This window comes from Thunnus maccoyii, chromosome 17 (genome assembly GCF_910596095.1).
Source record: "Thunnus maccoyii chromosome 17, fThuMac1.1, whole genome shotgun sequence".
NCBI classification, from domain to species: Eukaryota; Metazoa; Chordata; class Actinopteri; order Scombriformes; family Scombridae; genus Thunnus; species Thunnus maccoyii.
In genome coordinates, this window is record NC_056549.1 from 28,543,786 (window position 1) to 28,569,480 (window position 25,695).

At 40.7% G+C, this 25,695-nt stretch overlaps 1 protein-coding gene across 1 annotated transcript; it reads right to left on the minus strand.

The window, feature by feature from the left end:
• Positions 1–659: 659 nt before the first annotated feature.
• On the minus strand, positions 660–24,202 carry znf292b (zinc finger protein 292b). The gene is made up of 8 exons (XM_042390536.1): positions 23,973–24,202; positions 14,081–14,235; positions 12,831–12,909; positions 12,319–12,454; positions 11,882–12,084; positions 10,552–10,688; positions 8,438–8,579; positions 660–7,907 (listed from the first exon to the last, which is right to left on the minus strand). The coding sequence occupies exons 1-8, from the start codon at positions 24,135–24,137 to the stop codon at positions 1,080–1,082; spliced, it is 7,845 nt and encodes a 2,614-aa protein (XP_042246470.1). The 5' UTR covers positions 24,138–24,202; the 3' UTR covers positions 660–1,079.
• Positions 24,203–25,695: the final 1,493 nt, after the last annotated feature.

The window sequence follows — 25,695 nt, forward strand, 5'->3', positions numbered from 1 at the left end:
TCACCATTCAAAAAGCAACATTCAGCTCAACAAGGCCTATATGCTTGCCCCATATTTAAATAAATAGTTTGGCATTTTGAGAAATGTGTTTGCTTTCTTTTCCAGAAGAGAGAAATTGATTATCCCTCCACAATTACTACTTTTTACATTTGTTTGAGCTTTAGAAGTGTTGCTACGTGTCTTTTTAAACTATGGAGAGACAGGCCAGCTGTTTCCCTCTTCTCAGTCTTTATGTTAAACTAGGTTAACTCCAGCTCAATACTTATATATAGATATGTGAGATTCATATACATATTTTCTAACTCTTTGAGAGAATTCAATCAACTTTTCCAAAATGCTAAACATTAATTTCAGGGCAGTTCAACATGTAAAGGATGTGGGATTTTACCTCCACTGGGATTAAAGGAGCTCAGATATAAAGTCTGGAACTGTTAGAAAGAGGACAAAATGCAAAACATTAAAAATTCCTGACAAAATACAGATGTGCATTTTATAAAATCTATTTTCTTGTATATAGCTTGTTCAAATAATTTAAAAACTTCCACGAAAAAACATTCAGTGTGAATTCAGCAGCTCCAAACTTTACAGCATAGAAGGAATTCCTAAACTGCATTTTAATCAAACAGAAATGGCAAATGATGACGAAAAACAAGTCAAAGTGGTTGTAAAAAACTGTTTATTCAATAATAGTAAGACTGCTGGTGGCAGTGGGTGATTTCAAACTATATACACAACGCACAATAATCAACATCTTCAAATCACAAACTACACACAACACAATCCATTTCAAAGTCCATTTGTCTGCAAGTCCCACAGGGATAATTAAGACACCAGAGACTGATGCCACATTTTCATTTTCAGCAATTAAATTTGTGACTGTAGTCCATAAATAAAAACATGCTATACACTTCTCTATAAAAAGACAAATCTTACAGATATTATTACAGTATTTTTCAAAACACCTGTTTTTTTAATAACTGGATGTGAAAAAACATTTCTTCTGTAGGGCACCAGTCTGCAGCAGATTTGACTTATTTTAGTCCTGAGATTCTGCTTACAAAAAAACAACAAAAGACAAGTTAGTCATTTTTTTCCAATACCACTGTAGGCTGCTTATCCTGCAGCTGTTTCAACATAAGGTCAGTGACACCTGAAAAGGCCTTGTCTATAATTATTTTGACCTTAGTAAGAGATTTCAAATTCTGACGGTTGCTGAACCTGACACATGTGTCTCTGATGTTCAAACTGGATGTTTTTCTCCACATGTCTGACATGTCAACCTTCCTTGTCGAGGGGTGTTCGGATTTATTTGACTGTTCCAGGAATTTTAGGAAAGACATTTCAAATCCCATGGGTTTAAAAGTGGCCAGTGGAGCGCTCTGCTTAGTCACTTCCTCCTGCAGCACTGCAGGGCAGGAAGTATCTGATTCATAGTCCTTGCTGTAAACTACATCAACCTTGGTTGTACGTGGGATTTTCTTGCGTTTTACTATTTTTTCGATAAGTTTTCGTGGTCGCCCTCGTTTGCGTTTGAGCACCACAGAGCCATCAGAGCTTTCGTCATTTAATAGTTTGCTGTCGAACAATGCGGCGGGTATCCCTGACGTGGTCCTTTTGCGTAGGACAGGCTTTGAATATCCATATTCACCTCCTTCCACGACGGTGTCTGCTGCTGGGAGCTCATTGTCTGACAGGTCTGAGGCGTTGTCTGATTTGGAATCATCGCTCCTGATGGAGCGGCACTTCTGCCTGGGGACCTTTTTGCAGAATATGAAGTGACTCCTCTGCTGTTCCAGGTACTTTTCTGAGAGTCCGTGTCCCATGTAATGTTTTAATATGCTTCGCTCTGATTTCATGACTGACTCACAACCCTTTATCATACAGGGGTATTGTAGAGGAAAAGTCTTAGTGCACATGGCAGATGCCTCCACTTTAGATTTCAAGGAGGGTTTTCCATATTTAGTCCAGTGATTGTGTTTTGCCTTGTTAACTCTCTTTGTGTACCTTCCCTTCTGTAGGATCTTTTTATTGCTCTCAATGTTTTCCTTGCCATTACTCGTCTTGGTAATTTGGTAATGCAAAGTCTTTGAATTCTGTTTCATCCCGTCTTCTTTTATCTGTTTCATCCCTTCTTTTATCTGTTGATTCTTTAGTTTGGGCTGGTACAGCTCCTGATGCTTTTTCATCGCATGTCTGAGCAGGTTTGACTTTGTGGCATATGAACGGTCACAACCTTCAATTTCACACTTGAATGAGCCGTTTAATTGTTCGGGTTTGCCCAGCTTTATTTCTTTATGCTGTTCTTTGACATGCCCTATATACTTCCAGAAAGCAGTGAAGGTTGCTGGGCATTCTTGGTGGCTGCAAGCAAACTTGCCGAGTGTGATTCCAGACAAGAGATTGCCAACCGTATCAAGACTGAATTCATGGAGCTGGAGATAATGCTGCAAAAGGTTGGGGACTTCTTGGAAAACTCGGGAGCAGTCTTTGACTTGGCATCTGAATTCAGAAATTTGAGGCAACTCTGCCTCTGGCTCCTCTTCCTCCTGATCCATCACTTCGTCCAGTCCCTCGCACTGGTCCTGCTCTTTGTTCACCTCCAATGCTGACAGAGCAGACTGGTGGACAGCCCTGTAATGGAGGATCAGATTGTGCTGGATGGTGAAAGCTGCCACGCAGCCTTGATGAACACAGCGATATGGTCTGTACGGACTCATGGCATCACCTGAGTTGGGCTTCTTCTCTTTTGTCTTAACTATAGTCTGCCTGTTGATAGTAGATTGTTTGTCTGGAGACTGAGGCCCATTAGTCTGGGAGGGGACGGGGAAAGCCTGGGTCGGAGGTGCTGAGACTTTGGCTAAATGGCCTCCGACATGATGACCACTTGTGTATTGAGTGGAAAGCTTGGGCAGGTTTCTTTCCTGTTCATGTGACCACTGTTCTGTTGCTGTTCCTGCTTGTACTGACTGAAAGGCTGACATGGAGTTCTGAGCCTGTCCTTGTTGAGTCGACACTTGGTTGGGCGTAGGAGTTGTTTGCAAGGGATGAATGACTGTGGAGCGACTCTCATCTCTAAATTTCTGATTAGTCGTGTCCATGTTAGTGTGAGGTACAAATGTCTGTGATGGGTACTCATGTTTTACTGCATCTTGGAGTGAATGCAGATGTGTTCTGCTCTCCATTGATGAATGAGTAGCTGTTGTGGTATGAGCTTCTGGAGCCTGGCTTAAACTAACAGGCGGGTTTCGAAGAGCAGCAGATGCCGCAGCTTTGGCCAGCCTGCGCTTCGTATCTAGATCTGCGATTTCTGCAGCTGATAGTTTGTGAGCTGACTGGTAGTGAGTGCGAAGGTTTGAGTTACGCGTGAATGTTTTACTACATTTTTGACACTTGAAAGGAGCATATTGGCCATATCTTTTTTTAACCACATTTACCATCTCGTGTGTGTAGTTGTGAGTTTTGGAGAGGTGTTTCCAAAGTGCTTCGCTCCCCATAGAGCTAAATGTACAGTTCTCGTTCTCACAAGCAAATGGTTTGACAGAGGCGGGCATTGTCGTGCTACGCGAAACAACCTTTGCTGATCCTGTCTGGCTGTTCATACTATTGCCATTTTGATCCATGGAGGGTGCAATTTGACCAGACATTTCTCTGACTAAGTTGAGTCTTTCAAATGCACTTTGAATTTCTGTCATCCACTGTTGCTGGCTGGCTGATAACTGAGTGGGCTCAGGATCTGCATCATTTGCCACAGTGCCTGTGGGACTCAGCACCTCCTGCTGTCGAGTGGCGTTCTCTCTAAAACAAGTAAAGCTCTGTGTGTTAAGTAGTTGTTCAATTTCACCAGAAGATCCAGGGATAATTACAGAGTTTTCTTGTCCTTGATTAGCCGAGTCACTCTTTGCATGATAAGACATTTGATCAAGGCCAGAATTTTTGGAAGGGCTGCACATTGTGCCAAAAAACATTGGACTGTTTGAATTGGCATTAGGGTCCGTGTTGCCTGAAAGACATAAGCTGTTTCTACGGTGAAAGTCGCCAGCCAAGATCTGCTCCCTCAGTCTCTTTTTAATATCTTGCTCGGTGGTCTTCCTTTGAGTCTCATCTTGCTTTCCACTTGTTGTTGCTGGACTAAGCTGACTATCGGGCAACAGGGTTTGCTTCACTGGGTTTAAATCTGTATTTGGTGTCTGAATGGGTGTCTCAGAGTGATACCCTTCGCTGAGGATTTCCCCAGGAGTCCCGTGGTTTGAGGGAACACCGCCATGAGCAGTAGTGGAAGGGTTTTCTGTAAGGATCTGAGAAAGAAGTGGATCAGGAAATTCACTTGCACCAAATGTGTCAACGCTTGGCTGGGGATAATGGGCCGTACTATAAGAGTTGTCCTCTCGCTTGATCTCGCCTCTCAGCTGGATATTTTCTGTGTGCTGTATGACTGAGCTCCCTGGCAAACGCTCAGCGGCTCCATAGGGAACACCAGGGTTTTGAAACATTGGCTGAGGAGCAGGTGTGTGCACAAAAAGATCGGACATATTGGATTCAGCCATGATTTGTTTAAGAATGTCGTCATTTGACTCACCATTCCCATATGATGGCAAATTTTCTTGTGGATAATTGGGAGTGGGGAATTCTTTTGCAGCCATTGAACCACTTGATACTGACTGGTGAGGCTTCTCCTGATAAACAGCAGCAGAATTGTAAGACAATTGTGGCTGAGTGTTGCCAACTGTTTGCTCTGAATTGAGGAGGTCAAGAAATGATGTTGGCAGGTCTGTGTTCAGTTCAGACTCTTCATATGGTTTGCAGATTGCACGTTTGGACAAATGGCCTCCAAGGGATTTGGGACTATTAAATTGTCTAAAACATCTGCAACAAACAAATTTACCATCCCTAAGAATTGCTGGCCATTTCGTTCTTCTGTTTCTGCTGGTTCGCCTTTGAATTTCAGGACTGTTTTCAGTGATGACTGAGCCATTCTGAGGTTGGTTGATACTGCTTTTTTGGCACACACTGTCTCGAGGGGGAAAATTGGACTGTACATGCTTTTGCATTGACGTTTTTTCTGGTGCTCTGGAACCAGGGACTGCACTGCTTTGCATCTGTGATGTATATGGTGGAAGAAGGTTTTCCGCTTGTTGCAATGCTTCCTTTTCCATGTACGAGGTCAAAACTGACTGGGACCTATTTTCCATAAGTGAAGACTGTAAAGACTGTGCTGGTCTGTTCATCGTGGATCCCATCATAGAGCATGATGCAACACTAAGTGGCAGAGCTGCACTGGTAGATTCGACTTGTGGCAACGCTTGCATGTTAGATGGATAGACTTGGGAAGAGCCACAGTTTTCAATTTGATCACTTCCAGGGGCTGAGTGCCAATTTAGACTACCTGCAACTTGGGACGGTGTGGTTATTAGATTTGTATCGCTTCCTAACTGAGAGAGAACAATGGGGTTTAAAACATTTTCCATCAGGAGCGAAGCATTCTGGTTGTGTGCAGATGGGGGATGGGAAGGTACGGTAAAATAGATAACATTCTGCCTTTGAACTCCAAGAACTGGTGCTCTGTTGCCTTGCTGGTTCTGAGGTGAAGTGACCAAACTTGGATTTATGACAGATGGTTTGTTCGGAGCTGGGGCGTAGGATGTCTTGATTTTAGTTCGAGCAAGTTTCCACTGCTCATAGAAATCTGGGTGAACTGTTTTCATGTGCTTGGCAACACTTTTGTAGGAGCTGTAGTGCCTTGTGCATGTTTCAAGTGCACAGTGAAATCGCTCTCTCTGGCCTGGAGGGGGACCTGTGCTGGCTGAGGATGACACAGCGTTCTCTGGTCTGTTCCCAGTTAGTGGCTGAGGGATGACTGTTGGTGGAAGTGGTTGTGACATTGCTGGTTCTATGGTGTTCTGGGGCGGCGCCACTGTAAACAAGTTATTACTACACACTGGCCCTAGCTGTTCTGGCAATGTTAAGTTGCAGTCAGAGTTGTAACTCATAGGTCCAGTATTTACATTACTAGGGAACATTTGTGGCTGTCCTTGTACCACATTTGTATTACAAGTATGTGGCAAGTTACCTAAATCAGCCTCAAATGGAGGTACTGCTTGACTCTGTTGGGCTGGTCTCATGTAATCAAAAGAATGACCACGTGAACCATCTCTGTGTCTGTTAGGATCAGACAGGTGGGAATTCACAGGCTGAATCACAGAATGAGTGGAATTCGGGGTCTGACTAGGTAAGAAATGTATATTTTCTGGCTCTTGCTTGACTCTGTATTGTCCCATGGTCTCCACAGGTGATTGTGAAGATTTCAACAAACTCTCAACGGAGGCTGGCAGCCTTCCATGATCTGAATTCACAGTACTCTCAGTTTTACAGTTCTCTTGGTAATTCTCTTGTTTAATGGGAGTGTGACTGGAAAGCATTTGTTCAATGAGTGACGGGCCAGGCTTCATATTTTGTGAGGTCTGTTCAGAAGACGGGCTTTCTTCTTCTTCTTCTTCTTCTTGAGTGGCATGCTTCTCCTGGTGCAAATCCAGCTGCTGTTGTGTATGGAATACTTTTCCACAATCCACAACTTTACAAGTGAAAGTTTTATAATGGTGTGCCTCATGGTCATACAGTTTGAAGGCCTCATTGAAAATCTTTCCACAATTTGGAAACATGCATCTAGCCTTAAAAACAGGATGTGTTTTCCTGTGTACAAGGAGTTCAGTGTTAGACAGGAAACTTGCCTTGCAGTTCAACTGTATACAGATGTAAGGCCTCACACCACAGTGGACCTGTAAATGATCATTAAGATGGGTGACATTAATAAAGTGGCGACGGCAGTACTGGCAAACTACTTTCTTCCTCTGCATTTCGAGGAAAGTCTTAGCTTCCTCGTTCTCCCCGTGACCTTTAACATGTGCAATTAGATTTTTGAAATATTTGAAGCTCCTTCTGCATTTTCCAACAGGGCATACATTGTCCTCAATACTCTCCACCTTATACCTATCCACTCTGGCCTGAGCGTTATGAATTAACCCCCCATTATGCCCTTGGGAATCACCATTTTCATAAAGTTCATTTTCAGTCTTGGACTTTAAGGCTGCAATAACAGGGGCAGCTGTTTTAGGATTCGCCAACTTCTTGTTTGTTTTCATTGCAGTCAGCCTTTCCTTGCACGACTGTTTAACATGTGATTTTACATGGGGAATCAATGTGTCTTTTGAGGTAAAGGTTTGAGCACATATTGGGCAGCTGTATACTCCGCCGCTAAGATGAGTCTGTGCATGGCGGACAATCCTGTGGCCGAGAAACTCTTTGTCACACAGCATACAGTACTGCATGTATGCCTGCCAGTTTCTGAACCTGGCGGAGATGAAACCTTTTTCTCTCAGTTTCTTCATCTCTCTGTTTTTCTGTCTCTTGTCTGTTATTTCTTTCAGTTCATAGGTGCCGCTCACTAAGTGTTCTGGGTCCTTAAACCCTCCCTGACTCAGGATTTCTTCCTCTTCTTCGGGGTCCTCGGTGTCATTCAGCAAGTCAATGGATGACACTATTGAAGCCTCTTCACCCATTAGCGCTAGACAATGACGTTTAAGTGTTTTCCAGTCCCAGAACTCCGGGTCAAAAGGCCACTGGGTTTTAAAAACCAGCAGAAGCTCGCAGTGTAGTGAGGTGGGAACGGGCATATTCTCCTCGTCCAGTTTCTGATCTGGTTCATTGTAGAGAGTTTCCACGGCGTAGTATGAATCCACTGTGGGCTCCAGGAGAAACTCTGTCAACTGGCAGGCTCGCTTGACTTCCAGGTCAGTGGGAAGCAAACAGGAAATTGTTTTACACACAGTGGCTTTGGTATTTCCATCGTTTGCTTCCATCCGCAGAGCCCTTATGCACATTTCGATGCACACTGGCAGTCCAACGCTGTCAATCTATGAAAAAGAGGAAGACGAATCATTTAAGTTGCTTAACACATAGAACACAAAATTACCAATATATGACCAATCCATGTCTCTGGTGTCCATTTGTGGGCTCACTATGTTCCAAATATTCATATTGCTGCCAGAATATTCATAAATACGCTTCTGTGCCTTGAGCTTTTTAGGTTTGTCACTAACTTCCAATATAACCAAACATGGGTGCATGCAAATAACAGCTAACCACACTATTTTTGCAAAAACTGAAGCACCTGAAACTTCCCGATTATAAAAATGGACAGTGAAAAGGCGATAATGTTCCAGGCTGACCACAGCCACCTTGAAACCACCTTTCAAGTTCAAAGGTAGTGACTATTTAACTGAAAGCTTGCTTTAAACTTGGACAAACGCAGGCTAAAATAAATGTACTGGAAAACCATGTAGGAGGTGTGATAACACATGACAGCCACAGGTTAATCAGTGATGACAACTTCTGGTTTTCAGCAGGCCCACACTTTGAAAAATAACAGCTACTGTTTACTGACCTCTGACTGGATGACTTTGATGAGGAACAGGATGTGGTACACTGTTTTAGAAAGTAAGGACATCTGGCGGCATCTGTCGAGGAAGGCCTGCTCTGAGGGCTCTAATCGCTTCAGCAGCTTGCTCCAAAACAGAGTGAGCTCCCTGGTTTGAACAAAGGCAATTCATTGTCAATACTTATCTATTCAAGCCAATGTGATCCATTTATAAATAACATCTCTCACACACACACACATACCATGTGCAATAATATTGTTAGATCTGTATCCAGAGCTGGATACTCAATTTAAATTCAATTTGAATGCTGTGTGTTTACAATCATCAACTACGGTTGGCGATTAATCGAATTCTATTTTCAATTACCATTTTGGCTTCCAACGATTATGAAAACAAGATAACGTTAATTGAGATATAAGGATCATTGTGCTGCATTCCGTTTCGCAGTGATGCTCTGGTTTTGTCTTGTGTTATAAATTCAGCGCATCGTGTCATAGCAGCTGGACAGCACAGTGAGAGACAGACAGACAGAGTGGAGTCATCCTCACAGTGTGAATGTGTCTGAATTTAACAGTCAAATGTTCAGCAGTGGAAACTGACTTATTTAGACATCCACAGGCTACTTTGTTTTAGTTTCAATCAGACTTTGGATGCTTTTATTTTAGATACGAGGAAGCTTCACTCTCTGTAATGATCTCTGGCCCTGTTTAATTGTCAATTTGGAGAGGGAAACCGGTTAGGGGAACGAGAAATACGGGAGGTGGATTATGTTTTTAATTCACATGAAAAACAAAATAATTTGTTTATCCTGTTATCAAACAAGTTGAACAGCTATAAATAATCATTCTGACGCAGTGCTAGAGCGAATCAATAGGATGGGCATTCGTGAGGGGACACAATGCATTGTATATTTGTTCATCCTGTTTTCAAACAAGTTGAACAGCTTTGGACGGAGTGGATCTCGGTCTGGTCCCCCTGCTGGTTAATAACGAACGAATTTGGTCTTTGCAAACGGAAATTATGTCTGTGTTTATTTGCATATAGAATGGGGAAGTGAGATCCGATCACCTCTTCAAATCGACAATTAGAATAGAAATGAAACCATACATTTTTCGCTTGTCTGTCTAAAAAAATATTTCAAAAGCTAGTTTGAAATATGGATAGTTTTCTCTGTCCTGTCAAACTGATGAGAACAGCTTTTAGTTTTGCTGTGCTGCTCGACATAACGAGCTCAGGATTGATCAGGAGGACGACTGCTTTACTACAAACAGTTTCACTGTGTGATCCTGGACTGTGCAACAGCTGACCTACTGGATGTGTAGAACAACACAGAACATTAATGAACATTAGATCCTGATTGACCCTGTCAACGTGAAGGAGATTTAAATAACCAATGAAGTTATACTGCTGTGTCTTATGTGTAAATGTGCACAGTGTCTCTGAATGGAGAGCTGCAGCTGTGGGGAGATCACTGCATCTGTCTCTCTCTGTCTCCTGACACGGAAAATTTATATATATATCCTGAATATTAATCCTGTTATCAAACAAGTTGAACACAGCTTTGGACGAATAACGAACAAATTTGGTCTTTGAAAACTGAAATGATGTCCGTGTTTATTTGTATATAGAGCGGGGAAGTGAGATCTGATCACGTGGTCACTCAGGACGCATATGGAGACGCATGTTAACGCCAGGTGTAAACAGGACCTCCTTTCATCCAGCCGCTCAGCACCGTGCTTCCTCTGTCTGCAGTCTGGGATTGTGCACATGCTTACTTGTAAAAAGCTGATTAGAATCCTGGTTATGCATGTACATGGCATTTATTTTTTTTGTTTTTTAGTGGAATTATATTTAAAGTTCAAAGAAATCCTCTGCTAGAAAGACAAATTTAAAAAAAAAAAAATTCAATAAATGCATGACGCTTCCAAAGTCAATGAGTATTCATGTTAAATAATCATGATTGTGATTTTTGCCATAACTGAGCAGCCCTAATGCATACATATTTGTGAGTGTCATATTAAGACAGGTGTGTACTGTGTGAATGACCATGGTATCAGATCTTGCCCTCCTTCAACCCTTTGCAGATGAAAATCTAATTGGATGGCTTGTGTTTTCTTACCAAGCACAGTATGTGTCTCCTTGGAGAAGCTGTCGGGTCAGGAAGGCTGAGCATAAGCTGAAAGCTGCCTTCTCATCTCCGTCTGACTCCAGATTGCAGATCATCTCTAAAGCATCGCGGCAGTCCTCCTTCGAAAGCTGTAGGTAGATGCCATGTTTAACAATAAGTGACTTTCACTGCACAACAGTATATATACAAGCTGAGATTCATCATCCAATATTATGAAGAAGTAGCAGACACTGTTCTAAATGCCTCCAACAATACTGAGTTCATTTAAAAAAACTGTTGAAAGTAGTCTGCCATCTTGTGGAGGAAGACCTAATTACAGGAAAATGTTCAAACAAACAAACAAACAAACAAAGACTGCATCAGGCTGAATGGGAGGCATGGCACAGATGGCCCTAAGAGGACACTGAATGACACCATTTTCTTCTTGAAGAACATTTCATAACATTCACAAATCAATACAGACATGAGTATAAGGACAGAGTCTGAATTATGAACATACATGAGCAGTAGCTGACATGATATGTGCTGTTATTTGTAAATGATAAATTAGAGTATAACAGAAAGCTAAACATGAAGCAGCATGTCAGCTAATGCAGAACACCTCTTCTTCCTGGTGTTTTTAATCACATACAAATGCAAACCAACTGTACACACACTATTAGTTCTCTTCCATGAGCTGTAACCTGGAGCTCCCCAAATCTCATTGTGTGAGAAGCTTTAAAATCTAGGTTCAAGGTTCTACCTCGTTTTCCACTATGTTTGACAATCCAGAAGATTTTGGATACATGTCACTGACATCATTTTTATGCGCTGTTTGGTAGGCAAGTGCCGGGAGCGTCGGGACAAATAACACCAGTCACACCGGATTCTGCTCTGATCTGTAGCTGTTTATTGGTGGGAGGAGAGCTCAGGGTGTATTTTTTAAACTCTGAGCAGCGGCAACAGTGATTGTTCGTCTGCGTGTCTGTTAGCATGTTTAGTAGAGCAGCAACAACAGTGAGTGCTCAGTCTGTCTGTGTGGCTACTGGCTAGGCAGGCTAGGGGGTTTATATCAGTTTATATGTAGCAACGACATCATGCAGAAACCTGCGTCAGGGCACGTGGGAAAAGGTTTTTAGAAAGGCTTGGGAAAATGGCATTTTGATGTTAAAACACGCCTCCTTTGACCAAAAATTTAATTTTCAGATTTGAATACATATGTCACACTACTTGGAAGTTACATAATGATATAAAAACCTAAAAAAATAAAATTAAATAATGATGCCGCCCTTTAAGTTAAAGTTTGTTATGTGCCTGTAGTGGAAAATTTAGCTAGACTTACCTCTTCCATCAGCTGATCCCGTTCTGAGGTAGCACAGAGGCAGACGAGGTACATCTGTTTGAAAGGTGACTTCTCTTGGAAGGCAGGAGACTCGGAGCATGTCTTTGCCAGTGGTGCAGCCATCCCCAGTTTGTTCTCCTTCATCAGCTGCTTCACTCTCATCTCCAATAGGATCGGTCCCTCCTGCACCAGGAACCTTTCAACTGAAAACCAGGGGGAAATTTTGTTCAGCGACGGCGGATCATCACCTACAACTGTAAACAAAAGCTGGAAATGCTGGACACTATCATCTTTCTAGAAGCATTTGTGTGACTTGATAAAATAATCTTACAGCTCCTTCAAAAACAGAAGTTATGTTCCTTAGAGCGTTCTCTTGTGATTGACAATTATAATGAATATGAGTCATAATTTGATGATCAACAAGATATCAGACTCACCTTGTTCCGTCTGTAGGTTCTCATTGGACAGAAGGCCTTGTAATACCCTGTTGGTCCAAACACCGTCATACTGGCCCAAAGCAGACAGCAGAGACAGCTGAGTGATCCCGTTCTCCTGCAGCTTACTGTGGGCAAACTGGACAGAACACAAAGACCATGTCACTGAAAGACACGATCCACAAGAAATGAGACTATCTGAAGTTTGAGTCTATTTCAGCAAAACTTTCAGTGGCTTTGAATTGCAAATAAAAATCAAGTTTATAAAAACAGTGACTGTGCAAATGATAAAGTAACTTTAGTTTGAAGTATTTTCTTACTTGAATCACAAGATCTAACAAAACGGTCATGCATATGAAGAGGAGCATTTTGACAGCAGAGATATTTTGATGTATTAACTTTTTTGAGAGAATGTGATTTTATTCTGTCAATTGCTTTCAGACTGTACCGTATATATATACACATTTTTAATATAAATTCACATTCTCCCTTAAAATGAGAATCATTTGCTTTACCTGGACAGAAGACTTGAACTCTTCCCATAAGCCATCTGGAACGTCCTCTTTCAGTGAGAGCAAAAGCTCCACAAAACTCCTGCACCACAAACAACAAACATGATACAGATCTTTGCCTGGATTTAAACACAAGGCTCAGGACTTTAATACACTTTACATAAAAGCATTCATTTCACTTGTGCATTTCATTTGGTTGTGCAGCATAGTGATTATGGGGGTAAACTAGGACGATAACCATAATTATCTTGATATAATTTTCCTCGATAGAGATATAACAAAATGTTTGATAAATGTTTGATATAATTAAACTCAGAGGCTGGGTCAGCTTGCCCTGGCTACTGGGGGTTGGCTAATTACAGTTTCTAATGACTGGGTTTCCATGCTGCGGAGTCGCACTTCTAATTCACTGAACCTTGCCTTCATCATGGCAAATAAACTATATTTATTACATGTACCATCATCACTAAAGGAGGCAGAGGAATAGCTAAACATAAGACACACAGAGCAAAAGAGAGCAGGAGAGCATGGAGGAGAAAGGGAATCCATCGCTAGCTGCTAAGCTAAAGTAACTAGCAGATCTGAATAGCTTGTAAACAACTGTGGGATTAGTGAGAAAGTCACTAAAAGAAGGAGAGAGCTATGAGTGCTTGAGGAGAACTAGTGAAAGTTTAAATGTACAGTGGGTAATTAGCAACTGTAATGAAGAATAGAGATAAATTGAACTGGATTGAGAGCAGCAAAAACTAGAGGTAGCCTGCATATGAGGCGTTTAGGGAACAACAGTAAATTGTAGTGTCTACACTTATCATATGTTATTGGACATGAAACTAACTTTGCAGTTTGAGCCATCTTCCATGTGTGCTGTATCACACTGAAGCATTTAATTCTTCTATTAACATTTATTTTGTTGAGGAAAAAGGATTTTAATTGTTCTCATGCATATTTTGATGTTGAAATAAGGTTTTATCATTATAATTGTTTTGAATGTTCTACCTCAGATGTGGGAAATTGTTCTGCTGTTTGGCAAGTGTTTGTCATGTTCTGACCATATGAAATAGTTTAAAACTTCCACTTTAACTTTCACTCAGGAGCAAAAATCAGTTTGATAATGATTTGACATTTATTGTGATAATTACCAATAGTAACTGATATGAACATCTTTATCGTGATAACATTTTTGGCCATATCGCCCAGCCCTAGGGCCAACCCTATAGCTTATCTGTGGTTCATCATATCTGAATGGTACTTACAGCGAGAGCCTCTCGACCACAAGGGGAACATTTTCACACTGCAGGGAGAGGTAGGGAGAGGCCTGGGCATAACTCAGCAGGGCGACTATGTACACTTCCACCAGTGGCAAAGGCTCTTCCTCTATCCTCCAACGGCCTGCGTACTCCAGCAGCGTCTACAGAAAGGTAACGACAGTCGTTCACTCACAATGCAGCAATCCAAAGTCACCATGTTTGCACTGAAACGTTTACCAGCAGTTTGAAAAGAACATCAGAGGATCAGTATTTAGCAGGAGAGAGAGCATGAGAGTCGCTGCCAGAGAATGAAACAGAAGATACCAGACAGGACTGCCTGCACTGTTTGACTGACAAACCACCTCTGAGAAATGCAGCTCAAAAACAAACTGCAAACACTTATGTTGCTAGCCGATAAAGACACATTTTCTTTGGTTGTATTGGCATTTACAGTCAGGTTTTTTATTTAATTTAACCCTTGCTATACTCATTCTGGCTATGTCACCATTTGTATATATAATGACAATGCAAGTATTTTTTTTCCCCTGGGAGAGTACTGCTCAAGTGTATTTTAGAATTTTACCTATAAACAACCTAGATAATCATGTGTTACAAGACTGGTTTTTTTTTAAGACATACAGCCTTCTTTTCATAGTTTAATCCATCATTACCCAAACTGTTCATTGTAAACATCTATTAGATCTGACATATATACCCTGGTTCAACTTTGACCTGTCACACTTACTAGTTATTTAACTGTGTTGTCTGACAACTTGCCCCAATGGAATCTCTTGTATTACTGAATCTATGCCTCAGGTTAATGAAATATTACCAAAACCAGTAGAAATTATAGATAACACCATGAAGTCAAAACCCAAGTTCCAAATATAGGTTTGATTTAACACACTCTGCATATAATGTTAAAAAAAAAAAAGTAAATGAGTAAGATCAGGGTGAGAAAAGCCTTCCCTACCAACCCATCCCTGGTTCCTTAAGTAAAGAAAATTCTGCAGCACTTACAAATGTGTTTACCATGTTAGAATAAAACACTAAATTTTAGACAAAGTGGTATTAACATCCCTTCAAATTGATTTATTCTGCAAAGAAAGTGCAACACCTACTCAATTTTCCTGCTGGTAACATTGTAGACATTATGAGTGTTCATGCTGACCTTGGTCAGGAAGAGAAATGCAGGCTTATCAAGCTGAATACCTGCAGAAGAGAGCGGCCTGAGGGGAAGGGAACCGAGCCAAGTGCAAATACTGCTCTGTTTACAGAGCAAGCTCTCTGCTTCTCAGATGTCTCAACCTAAGCCTACACGCTCATGATCCACCCACACCATGTCCCCCTGGGTATTAACTCTACTGCCTCTTAAACACTCAAGGACAAAAAAAAAAAAAAGACTAAACAAATTAGAACAAACACCCATTACATGTCAAAGTCAACCGTTACAAGTTTCAATTTATTTGATTTGAAAAGGAACAATGAACATTAATCACCATTCAAGCAAATGTTAATATACCCGAGTTAGCCAAAAGGCTGGTTTTCATCTGCAGTCCCTTTGCCTGATGTTGTTAGACATCCTAGAATAATTAAAATCCTACCATATGTACAATACTTAAGCACATACTACATTGTGATAAAAAGCATATACAATGCAGTTAATCAGTAATTATACAATACAGATGATAGAGGCACAGTAGAAGTAGAGTCATGTTAAAGGTGGATAAAAACAGCGTCAGTGTTGACATTGTTGGTTTTCTAAGATTACACTTAAATGAATAACAGGACGGGGCTCTAATTGATTGTGGTACTGAAGTCCGTTGATATGATGCTCTGAAGGAAAAGACAGCTTGGTTAAATGCAGTTTTTCTGAGTGGGATTGTGCAGTCCCCTTTAGCTGCACCTCTAGTAGCTCTGGTTGCAGTAGATTTGAAGTTGATGAAACCAGACAGAGGAGGAGGAGCTAAACCATGCATAATCTTATAAACCAGGCTGACATTTTTCTATTTTATGAGGTTTTCCCAGCTGAACAGATTATACTTCTTTAGAATATAGCAATGATGAAAACTGAATGGAACCATTGAGTGGAAGTACATTACTGCCTCAGTTGATAAGAAGTTACTGGTAAACCTGAAGTTTGCCAACTGAACTTTACTTTATTACAGAGAGGCCTTTGAAAGGCACTTTGACTTTGTACTTCTTATAGGTTTTGTATGACTTTGAAATGTAATTAAATTATTAAGATGTTGAGGATGTGTTCTATGCAAATACATTCATCCTATAAAACAAACTAAGCTCATATCATGTAAATGCAGTGTTTCCCCTACATTCATGCAGCAGCAGCGCACCGCCGCTGCAAAATTATGAGCACCGCTGCTAAAATTTCAGATGATCATTAATATCAACGGGCTACCCCCGCCGCTCCAAAGCAGTCAACCTAGAGGAAACACTGAAATGCATTAATTAAAACAAAAAATATATTTCTTCCCCTCATGGGTTTAACTGTCACAGTAGAACATGATCTTAATGGGACCTTGTGGGATTTTAGTATGCAGGCAGGAACCGAGAAAATATACTAGTCCGTTTGTGGTCGACACAGGTTAGAAGAATTTGAGCTTCTCCATTTTCCCACAGCTGCTTATAGCAGAAGTGGCCTACTCCTGGTGAATTGGTGACAAGCTTTGCTAATATCTGAATTTATGAAATAAAATCTTTTCCACAGGTCAAATGTCCAAAAAGTGTGTGGCTGCTGTTTGGATGGTCACCTTATTAAAAGATGAGTATGCTAGGATGTGCCACACTACGCTTCATGATTCTTTGGTCTGACTTACCAGTCCTAGATTGTTGTATAGTAGTGAAAAACACAATAGAAACCCATTGACATTTTTTTCCAATGGGTTAACAAACCTTTATTTCTTTTAAATTATATCTACAAGGTATACGTTTGTTTACATGACTTTTTAAACCTGAAATGCTCCCAAAATAATAAATGCTCGCTTTTTACTGCCCTGTCTCTTTACTTTCAACTTGTGTCAGAAGACAGCATAAGCACTAGGTACAAGTTACTGTACTATCTGTGCACTTATCCTCAGCATAGTAGCTCTATGATTAAATAAAGCTTCAAGGCAGGGAATTTGAATCATACATTTATATTATTTCAATCCCTTCAGTAATAGTTACAGCCCTAATGCAATTCTTTTCTTTTTCTTGAACAACTGTTGGCACATGGAAGCCCTAATAATAAAATATAGACATCAAGTAAAAAAAGTCTGTAAGAGTTAAAGGAAAACTCAGCATGGAAGGATTTTGACGTTGAGTCAGGGAAAACCCTGAATGTGATAATTAGTTCTGCACATTCAGGCATCTGATCCTCCTTGATGCTACCAGACCAAACAAAGAGTAGAGCTCCACTGTCAATGTCAAACTCTTAGCTGGGTTTGGAAAAAACAGCTCCTGATTAGGAGAAAGCTATGCCTTTAGTTTAGCGTGGTTCACTGTAGTGTAATCATGTTCAATAAAAAGTAGGCTACATCAATGTAACTGCTTTGGGGTCAATTCTTAATGTAAACGTTAATACAATATTTTTTAATAAAGCACCAGGTAGAGGGTTCCCTGTAAAATGTACAGCATTAGTTCTCTGACAATCTCTTTCATATCCAAGCTAATTGGTATTGTGACTGAAATATCCCTGATCAAATGATATCAAATTGCATCAGGAACTTGTGAATCAGAATCAAATCAGGAAATCTGAACTGATACCCAGTCTAGTATCAGGATACATTTTCAATGAGGTTGGCTGTAACTATTTTTAATGATTGATTGATTTGACATGACCATGTAACCCTGACCTTTTTTTGGTATTTGATGTTACTGTCTTGATTAGACTGTTCATCTTCAATTGATAAATGTGAAAAATGCCCACGACAATCTCCCACAGCTACTACCATCTACTATGTTCCACAATAACTCACACAGCTATTACACAACTGTTTGTGGATGTTTTTTTTACAAAACATATTGCTATTTATCAAAATCGGGTAGAGGTTGAACATGACTTGCAACATAAGTCACAAAAAGTTCACTCTAAGGGTTAATTATCACTGGAAATGATTCTGCAGTTAGGCTACTTTGTTGTAGTTGTGCTGGTAATACCTTATCATGAAATGACATGAAATGACATGAAAGTACATGTGTTGGACCCGCACTAGACTCATTCATATGGAGGCAGCTGTTACCCTGCTTCTGACTGTTAGCAGACGCCAGTCCAGGGCACAGAATAAGCACCTGGTAAAATATGCAAGTGGCTGGTAGATTTGCTTCACTCACTAGCATAAAAAAACAATGGTTATCTATTGAGTGGGTGGTAAAATTTGCACAATCACTTGCCATTTGGTCAGTGGACAAAAAAGTTCATTTTGAACCCTGCTCCAGTCTGCGGTGTAGATCCAAACAGTTCACTGATAAAAAAAGATAAAGTTTAGTTTCAGTTGGGCTCCGTCCCTTAATTTCCAACATGTGCACACTCTCTATTTCTCTCTCTCTCTCTTTTTGGTGAGTCGGGTCAATGACCTTTAAACGTCAGTACTGAATCAATTTCCTCCTTTCCTGGTTGCGTCAGCAGGCAGTGTTTCCCATACATAGGCTCTACTTGGGCGGCCCATCCAGGTAGATTAAGACCAGCCCAGGTATTCAAAATGCACACAGATCAGCGGACATTCAGCCCACATAAGCATCTTGATTCTTATCTCCTACATTTGTGAATTGATTCACAAATGTCAAAAATCGATTTTCTAAATGTTAGCTGATAACATGATGTTGATGGAACGAAAAAGGCGAAACGCAACTTAATCAAATTTTATTTCAATTACGATTTTCCAATGATTATGAAAACAAGATAATTGAGATAAAACGATTATTGTGCTGCATTCAGTTTTGCAATGATACTTGTTTTGTCTTGTGTTATAAACACAGCGCATCCCTTTCCTTTACAGCAGCGCGCTCTCACCCCTCCCTAAAAGCCCAAACTCACTCTCACTGGGAAGCCACACAGTAAGTGAGACATGAGCGATGCGTAAGCACCGACTGTCAACAGAGGCCCGACAAACTGCCTTCATCAGGCTGACTGACTGCAGAAGTTTACTGAACCAAAATACTTTTCATGTCGGCTCCACAGGAAGAAATCGACAGTGTTTGTATTTACTGACCGATTGATTTTATTTCCCTGCCCACCGCAACCAGCGAGGGGAATCTGCCTGTAGTGAAACAGGCAGCTCACAGACAGACTGGGAGCCTTGAGCCGTCAACATAGATACTGTTAATAAGTTCAAAACATAAACAGCAGGATATTTGTGTAATTTAAACATCTGTGTGCAGATTATGCTACATTAATGCAACAGAAATAGACTGGGAGCTTAAAAAAAAAACATGGGGGGTCTCCGTGAGAAGCGTGGCATTCGCGTGTGTGGATTACTGTATTTAATAAAATGCAAGCATTTGATTTAATAACTACATAATTAGCTTTGTGACAACAACGTGAAGTATATTGTAAACTTTCTACACCGTCACTCACAGACTAACGTTAGCTGAGCAGTGAACTCCAGCAGCAACAAACAAGACCCAACAAACACTGCAGCATTAAACAACTTAAACCAAGATAATAACCAGGTGTTCAGTTTGTTTCAACCGCTTAGCTATTTGTACAGTGAAGTCTATCCCTGGAGCGAACGGTGCAGCAGAGAGGCTGCTCTCCACTGCTGCACACATGAGGTTAATAACACAGCAGAGCAGAGCACTCCACACGGGCTGATTCAGGCAAACTCTGTCTTGATTTATTTTCACCTTCTCTCTAACTGTTGAATATTGATATTGGTTGTGGTAGAAGAAGTACTCAAAACGTTTTTCTTAAGTAAAACTATCAATACCACACAGTAAGAGTCAACATTCAAATTTTTACTTCAAAGTGAAACAGAGGTATTATTTGCAAAAAGTACTTACATGTACTTAACTTGTGTTTAAGGTGGATTCTGGTTGATTTTAATTCTTCCATAATGCTGGATAGTTTAATGAATAATAATAGGCTACATCATATTTTATTTGTTATATTGGAGTAGAGGTATACAGTTGCATATTTTTTAAGTGCTTTGGGGGACTTCTGCAAGTAATTTTGGGGTACAATGAGTTAAAATAGTAACATAACTCAATATTTTTCATATCTAAACATCATAATAAATCTCTATCTGGGGCCCCCAACTACACCTTTTAGCTGGGGGCCCCAGACAGCTGCCGATCTTCCTTAATGTTAAGTCCACGCCCGGCTCCATCTCCCCTCATTTTGTTATTCTAATACAAGCAGGAGACTGTAAGATGCTTTCTAATGAATGAATGAATGAATGTGGAGCATTTATCTTATCTGCCAGTTATGTTTCATATTGTATTTCAGTGGACTAAGTACATCAGTGAATGGTTTGGCACCCAGTATACTGGAGCAAGAGACTGACAATAGTGCCCCCTTTTTCTATTCATTCAATCGAGAATTGGTTTTGAATTGAGAATCAATTCTGAATCGGAATGGTATTGTGAAATTCCCAAAGATTCCCAGCCTTAAGCGTCACGAAGATGAAGAGAGCCAAAGAGCACCACAGGTAGGATGCAAACTCTTATAACAGTGGGCTGTTGGGAAACAAAATTAGATAATTTCAGATAGCAATACATAGAGTTATTCATATACCTTTGTTTGACTAGTTTATTAGGCTACTGAACCCGCCTGTCACACACCGCAACACCCACCACAAGTAAATTCTCAACCTGTGGGAAACACTGCCAGGTCATCAGTCTCTAAACCGTGTACAACCCTGGTTGGGGGGGAAGAGTTGTGAAGGAAGGTCAGCTGAGACAATGACCCATTCACATAAATCCTGATGCAGGTTGGACCCATGTAACTGTATAGCTCTGAATGGGGTATAAGAGATCAGACAGTTGCATCCCAGTGTAATACAGGTAACAGCATGACAGGCTGTAACCTTTTACAGAGTCTTGTCTCTAGATGACCTTAACTGTAGTGGAAACAGAGGGGGACAATGGAAGCAGAGGACAGAGCGACACATAGCAACTCTGTTTCCTGCTCTGACTCTGACACTCAGCTCTGGTGAGAAGGCAGGGAGGTCGGCTGAACTACTACGAGCCAGATGCTATAACAACCTCCACTTATCGACTATTCAGCTGACAGCGCTGTCAGCAGCCAGTCCAGAGAGATGCTCTGTGGTGCGCTAGGATTTCAGGGTTGCTTCGCACTTTTAGAAATCAACTTTAATGCTATTTAAGACCTCTTTAAAGACCTTGACAAAGAAAATATAACATTTTAATTTTTTAAAAATGTATGTTTGAGTTACAACTTACTTGGAACTGTTAATTTTGACAACACTGTTAAAACAATAAGGCTGTTCAGGTCGTTCTTGCACCCACGGAGTTAGCTGTAGTTAATTCTCCCCCCTAAGACACATACCTGTTACAGTATATCTGCATTTCACCCACTTTAACAGTCCATTCAATCTGTAAACGCAACCACCAAATTCAAAGTCCGCTCCTCTCCTTCATGTGGCATGTTGGCTGTTGCGCCTCGGCACCACAAACACTATCCAGATTCTATCAACTTTCAGAAATAACAGAGGGCTTTGTGTCTCCTCTGAACCCCCTTGGCCAACTGTCTGTAGCTGAGCATCATCTGTACTGTTTTGTGTACTTGTTTAACTCTGTTACCTTCATGAGAGCAGATAGCCTTCAGAAGACCAATCAAAACATTACCAGAAAAAGAAAAGAAAGAGCTGCGCCGGAGTGAGTCGCGACCAAAGACCAAACCATATTTAAATGATTGAATCCTGTGGGGAGATATTTCTCCAGCAACTAGGCATCACCTCAAAATTTAACACCCACCATAATTAGAAATACGACCTTTTAAGACATTTTATGACCTTCAATTCTGAAAATCTTATATTAGAATTTTTAAGACTTTTTAAAGATCAGTAACTGAACTAATACCAAGATATGCACTTTTTTTTATTTCTCTGTGTAGAACTCTGATGTTTTAACATTACAGATGATGAACAACAACGTGAGTCCCACAGGTAAAACAAGACTCATGTAGGCTGTTACAGGAGCTTGGTAGAGGGCAGCTTCTCTGCAAACATGCTTGACTGTACTGTAAGTGGGTAGAGGCTGTGTATAGCATTTCTCTTAATCAGCATTTATAAGAAAAATGTGTATATATAAAAGGAAGCATCACTAATTGATGAGAATTCAAATGCCAACCTCCATCTCTTACACTGGAGGAGAAGTTGCAAGAGATCTTCTCACAGCCAGTATGGACAGGAGGAATGATTACAGCAAGCACAAAACAGTGCCAATTTTTTTTTTTTAAATATGTTTTAAGATAGATTTGGAAAATTGTGAACCTATCCTTTAAAAGAAACCTGGTAGCACAAGTAAATATCTGCAGGAAATATTATTGTTTGGTTATTTATTAGTTAGTCATTGTTATGACTTCAAACAAATTATGTCAGGTTACATCAGCCAGAGAGCTGAACACATAATGTATCAGTCTCTATTTCCAAACAACTGCAAATCAGGAGGTTGTACTACAAAAATGATCACCTCAGTGACCATTTAAGTCCTCTACTCCTCCTCCCTTACTCAGAACAGTTCCTTTACCCAGCAGGTGTATAGTTTTTTTTCTAAAAGAATTTATTCACCAAGACCAACCCCAATAAACAATAAGATGCTTTGGGAATACGTCACTATTAGTTACATCCATAAGGTCTCTTAAGCCCTCTACATGACCCCCAGCCCTGTTGTCAAAGCACTGTCTTTTGATTAGTTGCCTGCTTCTGGACACAGTGGACACCTTTCCCTCAACTATACACTACTGCTTGGAGCAGATCCACCCTCCTTGCACACATACGTTCACACAACACGCTCGACACATATCGATCTTTAGCCACTGAATCGTGAAGATGGCAAAATTACAAGCAACGAACAATACCCAAGGCAGGGACCTGACATTTCTGCTTTGTTTTAGTATGCTACTATGGTGCAAAACGACGTGCCTGCTCTGCAAAAGCGTGCGTTCCAGTCTGCACGTACACACACGAAATTCACCGCGGGAACACCTTACAAATCTTTTCATTATTATCAACTAGCGTGATAATATTACTCACAGCATAGCTTATTTAAATGGTTACTTACGTTGTTGCAGTGCACTGGCCACAACACAACCGGTAAAAAGCTGAACCGACTTGTTTTCCTAGCCTGGGAGCTAATTAATAATTAACGTCACCAGCACAGACAATCAGTGTAATTATTATCACGTGCACGCGCATGCAGCCAAACATACAAGGCTAAAAACTAACATTTAGCTAACTGTAGGTAGAGCTAGGTGACTGATGTGCTAACATATAACTGGGAATTTCCACCACTCTTTACGAATCATAAACCAGGCTGGTACTGGTCTTTTGGGACCGGTCTACCAATAATAACTAGGCAGATATCTTAGGCATATTTTAATGTCAGTAACGTTTAGGTGAACTAACTTACCCCCTACAGACATAGCTACCAGCTAGCTTTTGCTAGCTGCTAACTGAGCTAGCCATGTCAATGGTCAGTCGGAGTTTTATTTATATGGGTCTAAATTAATCCAGCCGTTGGCCGAATTTTAACCACGGCACGTATTCCCATTCTGTTACGGCTACTGGGCAACACACTGACAACAAATTACACACCCGTTTAAGCATACTTCGTCTTTGAAATCAAGCGTTTCCCTGGATTATCCGGGACGTAACGTTACCGTTATCTGAATGCTAGCTGGCTAGCTTGTTGGCTAACTATGTGCAGAACAATAACTCACCCTGCAGAACTCTTGGCAGTACTCAGAGGATGACTGGGCTGCAGAGTCTCCGCTTTCTCGAACCACGATTTCTTGCAGTTCTTGCAACCGTCGTCTCAGTTCCCGTATCGTTTCACTCATACCGTTCTCAGGACTACGGTCCTGTTCGGCCTCCTCGTCCGCCATCTTCACACCCAGCTCCAGCGCGTAGCACTACAGCGTAGCTACGTACGCAGCGGCGCAGCGCCCGGTGGTGTTCTTCTCCGTATTCTTTTGTTGTTTGTTGATGGTTGGCTTTTAACTGCATTATCGCCACCTTCTGGATTGGAGTGTGGATCAGAACGGTTACTATACTATTATATTAAATTCTCCTATCAATTCCTGTGTTTTCTAAAAAACTGAAAAAAAAAAACCTGTACCTACATCACCTGAACTCCTCTGCAACATTTCTCTAATATCTAGTGTCATGTGATTCATTTGGAGTGTCATTTTAAGTGTTTAAGTGTTATTTTGGAGAATAAGTCTTGAGGAGAGGACAAGACTGCAGCATAGATTCAAACAAGTTTTGTGCAATGTCACTGAAAAAATCAGACTTCCTAGAATCAGGTCAAATCACATTGTCCTCCAGGCCACTAGGGTGCAATGGTTCTCTGTGTGGACTTAAAATTGAGTGTAATATTGAATAATGGTTACAATTATAACCAAAATACTGTTATTCAAATAATGTCTAAGTCTTAAATCGTAGCTGGGGGCGTAGCCAGCACAAACAAATAAAGGCAGGTGGCTTATAAAAGCCAGGTGAGGATGGTTGCCTGTAGCCTACAACAGCTCACATGGTAAATTCAGCACTAATTCCACCAGTACAGCAACAGTCATGTTATACTCACCACTCTGCTGTGCTGAGTTCCTCTTTTAAACAGAAACAATGTTTTCATACTCTAACTGATTCCAATTCTTCTTTGCTGTACTCCTGATCAATGTGAAGTTACCATCAAGAAAAATCAACACTTCCTAATGTTTTTTTTTTTCCATATATATATATTTTATATATATTTCATACTTTGTGTTGCATTTCATACACAAATCGTTCTTGTTCCATCAGCTTTTATGGCAACCGAACAGTGACGCGTGACCAAAGTCATGTAAACAACCTTCAACAATATTTGCTTCATCCAAAAATTAAAAAAAAAATTGTTTTCGGGAAGAAAAAAAAACATGTTAAATCATCAAACATCAGCACGCAAGTCAGTTACATTGCTATCTCACTCTCTCTCCTCTGCAACAAGAGGAGTCACATCCATCTGCTACATGATGCACATTTTCTTGTTTGGACATCACTCCTGGAGTTGGGGGTGTTCCCCAGACACATGTGAAGTGCTCCCAAGGGACTCTCCATAACCTGTTGTTCCCTTTCTCCTTTCCACAAAGTTAGGTTGAAAAAAATAGGCAATAAATGAAAAGTGCAAAGCAATAATCACCCTTGGAATCTTCCCTACATGTTACACACTGTGTTGTCTCTGTGTTATGGGTGTATAAATAGGTAGAGGTCTGTCTGCAATAAGGCAGTGATTAAAGTTTTAGCTCAGTAGTCAGCACAGTCGTCTATGATCTGAGAGACTCCAGTTCAAGACCCAGTGTGGGGACCTCCTTCATAAGATAGTTTATTCATGAACACTTATTGTAACACTTTAATTTCTAAAATTTAAAGCATAATAAAACAAAAACAGGATTTTTAAGCTTCTTT

What these genes read in the sequence shown, in the direction of transcription:
- znf292b (XM_042390536.1), bottom strand. Translation starts at nt 24,137, where the DNA reads ATGGCGGACGAGGAGGCCGAACAGGACCGTAGTCCTGAGAACGGTATG. An exon ending in ACTGCCAAGAGTTCTGCAGG is followed by an intron (nt 14,236 to 23,972) that starts GTGAGTTATTGT and finishes ACCTTTCTGTAG; the next exon opens with ACGCTGCTGGAGTACGCAGG. An exon ending in GAACCTACAGACGGAACAAG is followed by an intron (nt 12,085 to 12,318) that starts GTGAGTCTGATA and finishes CCTGGTTTTCAG; the next exon opens with TTGAAAGGTTCCTGGTGCAG.